General features: G+C 32.3%; 2 protein-coding genes across 2 annotated transcripts; both read left to right on the top strand.

Moving 5' to 3' along the window:
- Positions 1-584: 584 nt before the first annotated feature.
- LOC106789515 (protein kinase DC2) lies at positions 585-6,391 on the top strand. The gene is made up of 6 exons (XM_014753789.1): positions 585-744; positions 1,140-1,936; positions 4,326-4,488; positions 5,144-5,407; positions 5,696-6,026; positions 6,118-6,391. Exons 2-6 carry the CDS (start codon positions 1,846-1,848, stop codon positions 6,262-6,264), a joined length of 996 nt encoding a protein of 331 aa, XP_014609275.1. The 5' UTR covers positions 585-744; positions 1,140-1,845; the 3' UTR covers positions 6,265-6,391.
- Positions 6,392-7,306: 915 nt separating this feature from the next.
- LOC106789492 (sodium channel protein Nach-like) lies at positions 7,307-10,400 on the top strand. Its single transcript, XM_014753721.1, has 9 exons — positions 7,307-7,325; positions 7,420-7,636; positions 7,712-7,969; positions 8,212-8,350; positions 8,526-8,603; positions 8,692-8,922; positions 9,008-9,174; positions 9,722-9,825; positions 10,160-10,400. The coding sequence occupies exons 1-9, from the start codon at positions 7,307-7,309 to the stop codon at positions 10,282-10,284; spliced, it is 1,338 nt and encodes a 445-aa protein (XP_014609207.1). The 3' UTR covers positions 10,285-10,400.
- Positions 10,401-10,880: the final 480 nt, after the last annotated feature.

Raw genomic sequence — 10,880 nt, 5'->3', positions numbered from 1 at the left:
AAATTTAGAAAGATGGATAGAGATGGAGGACGGTTTAGTACGAAAGTACGGATCTTCCGCGATCCGTTTTTGCTGCTTATAAATCAGCGACGGCAGCGGTGGAGGTTGCTTGCTAAGAAAGAGATTTCAGATGCTCGGTGAGAGTCTGTGAAAAAGAGAAAGAGATAGAGAGAGAAAGAGTAAAGGGGTGAAGGGAGGGGAGGGGAGGAAGATGCTGAGAGAAAGGGACGGAGAGGTCAAGGGAAAGATTGAGTTAAAGGGGGTCGGATGGAAAGAACGATGAGAGGAGGAAGATGGAAGAGAGTGAGATCCTTTTGAGATCAACCGGTGACCAGTTTAGTTCTGGTTGGCATCGGGTACGCTCAGAGAGAGATCATGCGAGAGAAGAGAAACGAATCGAAGGGTATCCTTCTTCGAAACTGTCATTAAAAACACGACGCGAACGAGAAACGAATGAGACCGAGTTACGATTTCGCGTTCGAACGTTCAATATAATATTCTTTCCTCTTCCTTCTTCTTGTTCTTGTTCTTCTTCTTCTTCTTCTTCTTCTTTCCTTCATCTTCTACTTCGCCTTTTACTTCTCTCTACCACCTCCTCCCCCTCCTCCTCCTCCTCCTCATCCTCGTCCTCCTCCTGCTCCACCTTTTCCACTGCCACCACCACCCCCACCTATTCCTCCTCCATTACCTCGATGAGGAGAAATCGGTGCCAGTGAGTCTCGGATAATGTCAGACGACGGATCGGTGAATATATTTCCTCGTTGGATTTTTTCACCTACCACGTGACATTTTATAACAATTTTTGTTATCATCATTTTCGTCGTATTGTTTTCTTTATTGTTTATTTTGTATTTTTTTTATTCTCTTTTTTACGAACCGATAAGAGATTATTTTATTCGATTACGAGTCGAGAAAGCTGTGATAGATATTGTAAATAAATATTATCGCGTATAAATACGTGCATCGATTTATACAAAAATATACGACGAGTGTCGTGTATTTATTTTTCTATTTTTTTTTCTTTTTCCTTCCTAAACGATAGTGCAAGAAAAAATTAATATACAAAAGAGAAGAGATGAAATTTGTACGTTAATTGTCAAAATTTGTGTATCCTAATGAAAAATTACTTGGGAATTAAGGAAAATCATCGTTGAGGAGAGTAACAGTGAACGATAGAGAAAAGAGGGAAACCAAAAAAAAAAATAAACATTCCGTGATCTTACGTGAAAGGTGCGCGTCTAACTCTTTAACTATTCGAGTGACACTTCGACTTTCTCTCCTGCGTTGTAATTTGATGGTAGTAGTCGTTAACCGTGCGTGTCGTGCAATAAAACTTTAGTCGAATCGATCGATCGAATACTTGACGATTATTTTAAGACTTTTCTACGTGGATAGGAACATTCGATCGAATTAATCTACACATACTCGATTTAAGAAGAAGAAGAAGAAGAAAAAATAAACATTTAAGGGACCTAAATAATTTTATTTAAAAAAAAAAGAAAATAAAAGAGAGAAAATACCTTAAGTACAGTTTTGCGAAAAGGGTCGAAAGGAGAGAGTTACAAGATAGACTGTTGGTTGCTTGCTCTGGGTGATCTAAGAATACCCGACTGCGGGTGGATCGTTGAACCAGCTTTTCTCCTCTCTTTCCTCTCTCCACGTGTTGCGAGAGCCTCTGACTGAGAGAGAACTCTCTAACGAAAGAAATAAATCACAAAAACTTTCTCTTTCTCTCTCTCTCACTCACTCACTCACAGAAACCCGCTCACTCTTTCACTCTTGGTCTTTCTCTTCATCTTTTCTTGAAATCTTTTACGCGGGATCTCCCACAGTTCATTCGAAAAGATGTCCGGAGACACGACGTCGGACGAAGAGGGCTCACAAGAGGACTCACCCCGATACGACATCGATGACATGGAAATCGTCAAAACAATCGGTGAGTTCCCAATTCCCTCTCCCCATCTTTTTCTTTTTCTTCTTCTTCTTCTTCCTCTTCTTCTTCTTCCTTGTTTTTCTGTCTCTGTTCTCTCTGAATTTTACTTTTGTTTTATACTTTGTTTATCAATGACTCACGAGATCGAAAAATAAATCGGCGAACCGGTTTCGAGACAACGGTAATCCCCTTTGGCGATATGATCCGCTACCAGACGTTGCCGATTCTCTCCGAGATGTACGCTAGATTTTCATTATTATATTACATCTTTCTAAATAAAACGAAGAGAAAATTCGATACAATTTATATAAGAAAATTTTGTTTTACATCTAATTTTAATATACTTTTCTCTCTTTTTTTTTTATTTTATATTATATTAAATAGAAAATATATAATTGAAATAATATTTGAGAATAAGTTGACAAGTTTTGTGTCTATTCTTAAAATTTTGTTTACTTTGACCGAAAACATAATTGTTTCTAAATCTGTTAGGCTCAAAACTTTTCAGCACGCTCAGATATGTTACAACCGAATATAAATTTGTTGTTTTATCGTTTAAAATTAAAAAAGAAAAAAAAAGAAGAAAATAAAAAGAAACGAATTCTTGCGTAATCTCGTAAAAGATTCGATCTCTTGAAAATGGAATTACTAATGAAATAAGAAAGAAAAAAGAAAAAAATGAAAAAGAAGAAGAAGAAGAAGTGGGTCATTGGAAAGTGAGAGGAGCATCTCTTTCTCACAATAATATATTTAACTGCTCGTTAAATTCGAATTACACGCGGGAACGAAAAAGACGAAACAAGTTTCAGGAAGCAAGTGTTAATTCGGTAGGCTAGTAAAAAAAAAAAAAAAATTTGTATCGGCACGTTCTCGTTTCGATTGAAGTTTAAACGTATCCAACTAAAATTCAATTAGGAAATTCAATGAGGAAATATCGAGGATTAACTTTTCTCGTGAAAGAAAGTCCCGGAACAGACGGGTATCTAAGTTTTTAAGCCAAACAAATCATTTCACAATAAAGACACATTAATATTTTATCACGTAAGCTCGTTTAAAAGCTCGATTCTCATCCTCGTAAAATAACATACGAATGAACGGAATTAGATCGATCTCTCGAAACAGATGTGCTGTTCTTCTTTGAGACGTGTAACAAGCTTTTGGATCAAAACCAAACCGTTCTCGAGTGTCCACGAGTTATATAAAAAAAAAATAAAAGAAAAAAAAACAATTCATAGAACTCGGTGGCCTGACACTCAAAACCCCCCAGAGAAAGAGAGAGTAAAACATGCTCGTGTCTCTTGGTTATTCGTATTCGATATTCGAACAGAAAGCAAAAATAATTCATAGGACTCTCGTCGTAGTTCCGTGGAAAATAAACTTAACATTTTCCATGATGTGGACTGTTACGCTAAATACATGTGTTTGTGTGTGTATGTATTAAACATACGATTTCATATAATCTCGCAAGAAAAAAAAATAATATATTTATATTAAAATGTAAAATAAATCAGCAATAACATAATTTTTTTAGTCGAACTTTTGGAATCGAAAACACTGACGAAATGGTTGTTAGAAAGATTTATAGTAAAGATAGTACATACGTCTATTATATAAATATATATATATATATATGAATAGATTAACGATATATACATACATTTATAATCTGAAAATGATCGGTTGGTTAGAATAAAAATGATCGTATTTAAAGCGCACCTACGCCATCGCCGGAAATTCGTACTGCCGGCGTTGTTCCACACCGATCGACACCTGTTGTCAGCTGTCGTTGGCAGACCTCAGTGGTCGTTACCGTGTAAAAGGCAGACACGAATGTTCCTCACGAATCTTCCTGTAAGCTCATGCTGCCAAATTCGTTTGAGAGAAACTATCTATAGAAAACCGCGCCGTTCTAAACATAGTCATTTCTTCGATAATTTGTGTCTCCGATAAAAGTAACGCTGAGAAAGATACGAGGAAAGAAAGAAATTATACGTCTCTGTGTGTATGTGTGTGTGTGTGTATTATTTTTGTTTTGCAACGAAGCGATTAATTTGCTCGCCAAATTCAACTACTTGTATTCCCACCATCCCCACTTCCACCCATTTATTACCAACCGAGACACGTTCGGGTTAATTAGTCACGGTGCGTTAATCCTCACCAACTTTGATCATCGCAATCATCTTTATTGGAAAGCATGCTATAAACAAATTCCGTGTGCTAAATGTTTCTCTCGTATTTAAACGAACAGAGAAAGCGTTGATAATTGGGTGTCATTACAAAATGCATCGTCGACTTTTCGACTTTTCTTTTCTTTCTTTCTTTCTTTCTTTCTTTCTTTTGATTTCCATTTTTTTTCTTTTTTTCAAGAACATCTGTCACGTATATTTTCCAGGTACCGGAACATTTGGTAGAGTTGTATTATGCAGACATCGTGGAAAACCTCTCGCATTGAAGATACTCTCAATGGCCGACGTGATCAGACTGAAACAAGTCGAGCATGTTCGAAATGAGATCACGGTACTGAAAGAGGTCAATCACCCCTTCATCGTCAACATGTAAGCATAGGTATCTTTTGTTCAATCGTTTCGTTCATTCTTTTGACAGATTTCAACAAATTTAAAAGTACCTTTTTAAATGTATCAAACACAATGACTTTTATGAATAGAAACAAATTCAAATGATTTCATCAAATAATATTGTTTTTATTTATTAAAACAGTTATCCTGTTCATAGTTAAAACTAGTACATTGTAATTTGTTTTGTTCCTAACAATAACACGGATACACGCCTGAATTACTTCGACATACGCTTATATTTGAGAGAAAATACATTTTATGATTAAATTGTGTGGAAACATCCGCGTATAATTATCACAGTGTCGTGTATTATAAAATATAAATCGTAAGATAAATTAACATTATTTTGTGACTATTAAACAAAAATTGTATTAACATCTAATATCCTTAAAAATATTATTTACTTCTATCAACACACGTATATCCATCATAAAAAATTATTTTATAATAATACAAAGAGTAGCATGAAGAGAAAAGCGTAATTAGAAATCTAGCAAAGTAATATCGGGTAGAAGCTCGTTTAAACGATTCGCACTATTAAATAGAGATTAGCTATTCGCAGAGAAAGAAAGCAAAAGGAGGACGAGAGAAACGGATTTCTCAAAAGCAATTGTCGTCTCTGTTTCTTTTCCAGGCTTTGGAGTGGCAGAGACGAGGCAAGACTTTACATGCTATTCGAATTTGTAGCCGGTGGTGAATTATTTTCTTATTTAAGAGCAGCCGGAAGATTTTCGGGACCGACCAGTTGCTTTTACGCGGCTGAAATTGTTTGCGCATTGGAATACCTTCACAGCAAACACATCATTTACAGAGACTTAAAACCTGAAAATCTTCTCCTCGATAGCCAAGGACATCTTAAAATTACCGACTTTGGTTTCTCGAAAAAACTAACCGACAGGTAAAATCGGTTTAATTTATTCTACTGGTTTTTTTGATTTACAAAAAAAAAAAAGAAGAAATCATATCTCACATTTCTTTTGGCGTAATTTCAATTGGGTTAATCTTTTTCTACTGTCATAATAATCACCCTATAATTCTACGGGGATTTTTTGACTAGTATTTACATCTGTCAATCAACTCGGTCTACTTAATTGTAGTTCAAATCGTTGCTAAAAAGATTTGAAATTCCCTTCTTCTTTTTCTTTTTCTTTTTCTTGGTTAAAAAAAATAACGTGAACATTTTCAGAACGTGGACTCTTTGCGGTACGCCGGAATATTTGGCACCGGAAATCATTCAGAATAAAGGACACAACAAAGCAGTAGATTGGTGGGCTTTGGGTGTCCTAATTTACGAAATGTTGGCTGGCTTCCCACCGTTCTTCGATGATAATCCTTTTGGAATATATGAGAAAATATTAAGCGGTAGAATAGAGTGGCCTAAACACATGGATCCTATCGCGAAAGATCTCATCAAGAAATTACTCATAGCAGACAGAACTAAAAGATTAGGAAATATGAGACAAGGTGCTGAAGATGTTAAGAGGCATCGTTGGTTCAAGTTGGTCGAGTGGCCCTTGGTACTTCATTCATTTTCTTATTTATTTCTTATCGCAATACAACAATCGAGAATAACTCATTATTGTTTTATTATAAACCAATCACAAACAGGTACCTCAGAGAGCTTTGACACCACCGATCAGGCCAAGAGTTAAAGCACCTGGTGATCCAAGTTGTTTTGATGATTATCCTGAAACCGATTGGCGTTCACAACCAGCATTACCAGCTGACCAATTAGCACTCTTTCAAGACTTTTAGCAACAATCTATGAAGACTCATCTTCATATCTCATACTGATCGCGGTGATACGTTTCTATTGTTTTTACAAGTTCAATTCATAAGTTGTTAGAATATATTTATATATATATATATTATATATGTATATGCGTCGTTGGAAAAATATCTTTCTGTAAAGAAGGGAAAAAAAAAAGATTATTTTTTAAGAGTGATTTTTCATAAGAAACAAAAAGATTTCTTATATTGTAAATAGGCATATTTTTATATCTCCGAAAGCATGCACTTATTTATTTGTACGTTCTGTTTAAAGCGTAGTTGTCTGTTTTAAAAGAAAAAAAAAAAAAAAAAAAAAAGAAATTTTTATCGACAAATTGTAAATAAAAAATCGATGTCGTATTTTAAAACGATCATCACAAAACGAATTCTTATTAATATGTTCGTTGTTTCTTTTTTCTTTATATTTCTATATAAATGTCGATTATTTTTATTTATATCTTTACTACTGATATTAATAATTGAAATACGAATGCATACAATGGCGATTTGAAAGATGATAATACCCATAGCACGAATTATTTGAATAATTTATTTCCAACGAGAAAAAGCACATAAACGCGTAGTTGCACGCTAGATTTTCACCACATTCAGCAAACAGCAAACACATTCGATTTAAGTTGACAAGAGGAAGTTGGTAATAAGCACATCGACAAAAATTATGGTAATTTTAGTATTATAATAATATTTTTTTGTGTAATTTTTTGTTTTATTAGCAAAAACTTATCATTAAACTTTGACTAATAGAAAGAATATTCTGTTTCAGGAAAAATTCAACAGCAATGAACAATTCAAGCAAAGTATTCGTGACATCAGAAAGATTAATAATCAAATGATGTTGAAAAAAAACAAGTCAACGCTAATTTCGGCAAACGCAGATCGCAAAAAACGTTCGGTCAAAAAAATTCTTCAAGATTTCACCGAATCCAGTTCTATACACGGTGTTAAATATATCGGAATGCAAAGTATCGTTAAAAGTTCTATTGGAAAATTTCTATGGCTTATCATAATGGTCGCTGGATTTTTCGGTCCGATTTAAAACAATAAAATTAGATAAATGGTTTACAAATGTTCTTGATAATCATCAAATTTCAATATAATTATGTCTATGTATTTTAATAGGTGTGAATATTATGTTGAACAAATTTTTGATAAACTTGGAAAATAATCCGACCGAACTTCGCATCGAAACATTTCATTCACCGATTATCAACGCTCCATTTCCAGCGATAACAATTTGCCCTACCACGTCAACTATGCTTAAAACCCAATTGGATTTAATGAAAAATATTAAATTACCTGCTAATATGAGCAACGAGGAAGCGATGTTCTTCATTAAGTAAATCAAAAAAATATACTAAATGTACTTTGTATTTTACCAAAATGTTATGACAATAATTTTCTTTTTTTACAGATATGGAACTGATATAACTACGCCAGATATAGTTAGACATCCAAACCGTTTGAACAAATATAATGCACTTTTAAAAATAAATCAATGGACATTCACTGATTTTTTGGGAGCCATCAAACCTTGCAAAGATATGATCGAATCTTGTTGGTGGCACGGACAGCAAATTAATTGTACTGATAATATTAAACAATCTTATACCTATCATGGGATTTGCTGTTCTTACAATTATTATTTAGAATATCTCATGAAATATAACATGTAAGATAACAAAATTAATCGACTAATTATTATGAAAGTGTTGTAAGTTCACTTTTGAATAAAATTGAAAAAAAGAACACCAAATTTTGATGTTTTATTTACATTCAATAAAAATTATGTGTTTCTTTTTAATTGTTTTTTTCCAAACTAGACTTACAACCACTTTCATAATAAATGATTCATTTCATAGATAAGATATCTAAATCTTATAAATAATTTACAAACAATCTTAAAATTTGTAGACGTTTCCAAGAAGTACCCGTACTTCACTCGGTTAAAACTGGATCAAAATCTGGCCTCACTATAATATTCAATCGTGATTTATTTTTCGAAGAGAACGAAACTAAGAGAACCTATTTTGTAAACACCGTCAAACTTTTGGTACGATATTTAATCAATTTATATGAGGGTGAATTGAATAGTTCAGCCTATGTCAAAAAATGAGTGAATTTGACCGAAAACAAAAATTATTTCTACTTTAGGCTTAAAATTTTTCAACCAACCCACGTATGTACTGTAACATAAACATATATAAATAAACGAATTTGTTGTGCAGGTATTTGTTCATCACACGATGTCTTATCCAAACTCCGAGACTGTTGGATATCCCTTGCAGAAAGGACAAGAATTAGAAGTTCGTTACAATGAAATGAATAATCTAAATGAATTGTTTAATATTTGACGATTATTTGGCTGATATTTTTATTTTGTTTTTGTTCTAGTTAAGAGTGCAACCAATTATTAAAAAGAAACCACCAAATGTTTATCACACTTATTTCAACGGTAACTTAGAACTCGAGTGCATTCCCAACACCCAGAAAAGCAACTTACGTTTTTTTAACCAATATCACCAATCTAATTGTTTCGTTGATTGTAAGATCACTGAAATATATAAAATGTGTGGTTGTGTTAGATACATTTACGCACCGATGGCAAATTATACTTCGTTACGGGTATAATAAATTATTAATGATATTAATTGGTATGAATTAACGTCGAAACGTAATAGATATAATCCATTTATCTTTTTTTATCCAGATATGCGATTTGAAAGATGCCGAGTGTTTAGTTAAATATAAGAATAAAGTACAGTCCGTTAATTACGACACCTGTTTTTGTTCAAATCTTTGCGAAGATACAATTTACAAGGTATCAACGTCCAAATATTACTTGAAAAATACACAATTGTCTGTGTCACCGATGTAGTAAGTTTTTCACAATAATTAATTATTAAACAAATACGAAAATGGGTTTGAAAAGTTTCGAGTCTCTATAATGAAGACTTTTATTTTGTTTTTAAATAAATTGATCGAAAAAAAAATAATTGTTTCTGTGTTAAACTAAAAACTTTACAACCCATCCACGTATTCGCATTATTGTACAATTCTTATTAACAAAGGTTCGAAATATTCTTATTTGCTAGTAGCTGATTCAAAATTGAATATAAATATTTTTATAGACGTTTATCTTACGTCAAACGTAGAACAAGAAAACTCGTTCGTAATAAAACCAGGTAACCTTCATAAAACGATAATTTCTAAACTCGTAGATTCCTTTGGTGAAAGGAAAAGATATTAAAATTAAAATATTGAGAAAAAATAATTTCTATATACGTTTCCCTAAAAAATCATTTTAGATAATATTCATGTATGATAATAAGTATAAGATAATAATCTTACATATCATATATAAGAATATTATGTAAGATAATTATCTTAAGTAATAAAATCAAAAAGAATTTTTTATTTACAGTCAACATTTAACGGCTAGTCATACGGTTTTAAAGGTGTTTTGGAAAATGGATTTTTTTACGATCTTCCACACACAGCCTGCATCCGTCAATTGGAAAAATCTTGGTATTGAATATTTTCAACAATTTTGATAATCGTTTAATATTGCATTCGTATTAATGAATAAACTTATTAAATTTAATCTCATACGTTGATTAATTCAAAATATATTTTCTTATCTGTCGTTTATTTTAATCTAGTTTACTTTTGTTAATTATAACGGCACAACCATTCTCGGTTATTTAATCCGGTTAAGATATCATGTATTATATATTAGAATATCAGGTAATAAACAAAAAATAATACGTGCCGTTTTAATCAACAAAAATAAACAAGTATACAAATGTAGAAAGGGCAAAAAGTTTCTTGGTTATATAATATTAAATGTCATTTATTTCAGCTGAAGTTGGTGGAATATTCAGCCTGTTTCTTGGTTGTAGTATCCTTAGTGCTGTAGAAATCATATATTTCGTTTATCTTCTTTGTCGTGATATTTGTTCGAAAAAACAAACTCGTAATAATTAAGTTAAAAAACATGGTTAAATAATCAGCATTGTTATAAATATAAAATAATATTTGAATAACTTTCTGTGAAATATCGACCGATTTTACTGTTCGCACCTCTCAATTAAATTGAAATAAAAATAATAAGAAAAACAATCAATTATAATTCATTTAAAAAAATAATCTCGATTTCTCTTCTGTTTTATATTTCAATTTCAATTTGGATTCATTCAGAAATGATATTTAACAGAATGCTATAATAGTATTTGGAACGACCCAAATTCACATCAAGTAGATCTATTTCCAGCGATTACTGGAACGTGGTGGCCATTTGCCAGTCTTACCACGAGCTCAAATGTAAAATTATTTATTATAAAAAACGATATTACCACTACGATGTATTCCACCACGATGATTATCACGAAGCTCTTGTCACACGACAGGTATCAATTATTAATCAACGCAATTGAGCACGTGACCATGAAAAATAATATTATTTATCTTTGAGTTAAATAAATGATCAACAAGACCAATATGAAATGAATTAATTTAATTATTACTTTTATATATAGGGTATCCCAAAAGTCTCTTTAGAAAAAAAAAAACAAATTAAAAAT

Source organism: Polistes canadensis, unplaced genomic scaffold (assembly GCF_001313835.1).
Source record: "Polistes canadensis isolate GaletaPanama2010 unplaced genomic scaffold, ASM131383v1 scaffold_187, whole genome shotgun sequence".
Taxonomy (NCBI): domain Eukaryota; kingdom Metazoa; phylum Arthropoda; class Insecta; order Hymenoptera; family Vespidae; genus Polistes; species Polistes canadensis.
Note: the sequence above shows the minus strand (reverse complement) of the source record. Positions and strands in the feature narration are given on the sequence as shown.

What these genes read in the sequence shown, in the direction of transcription:
- LOC106789515 (XM_014753789.1), top strand. Translation starts at nt 1,846, where the DNA reads ATGTCCGGAGACACGACGTCGGACGAAGAGGGCTCACAAGAGGACTCA. An exon ending in CACCCCTTCATCGTCAACAT is followed by an intron (nt 4,489 to 5,143) that starts GTAAGCATAGGT and finishes TTTCTTTTCCAG; the next exon opens with GCTTTGGAGTGGCAGAGACG. An exon ending in AGTTGGTCGAGTGGCCCTTG is followed by an intron (nt 6,027 to 6,117) that starts GTACTTCATTCA and finishes AATCACAAACAG; the next exon opens with GTACCTCAGAGAGCTTTGAC.
- LOC106789492 (XM_014753721.1), top strand. An exon ending in TATCTCATGAAATATAACAT is followed by an intron (nt 7,970 to 8,211) that starts GTAAGATAACAA and finishes TAAAATTTGTAG; the next exon opens with ACGTTTCCAAGAAGTACCCG. An exon ending in TAAACACCGTCAAACTTTTG is followed by an intron (nt 8,351 to 8,525) that starts GTACGATATTTA and finishes TTTGTTGTGCAG; the next exon opens with GTATTTGTTCATCACACGAT.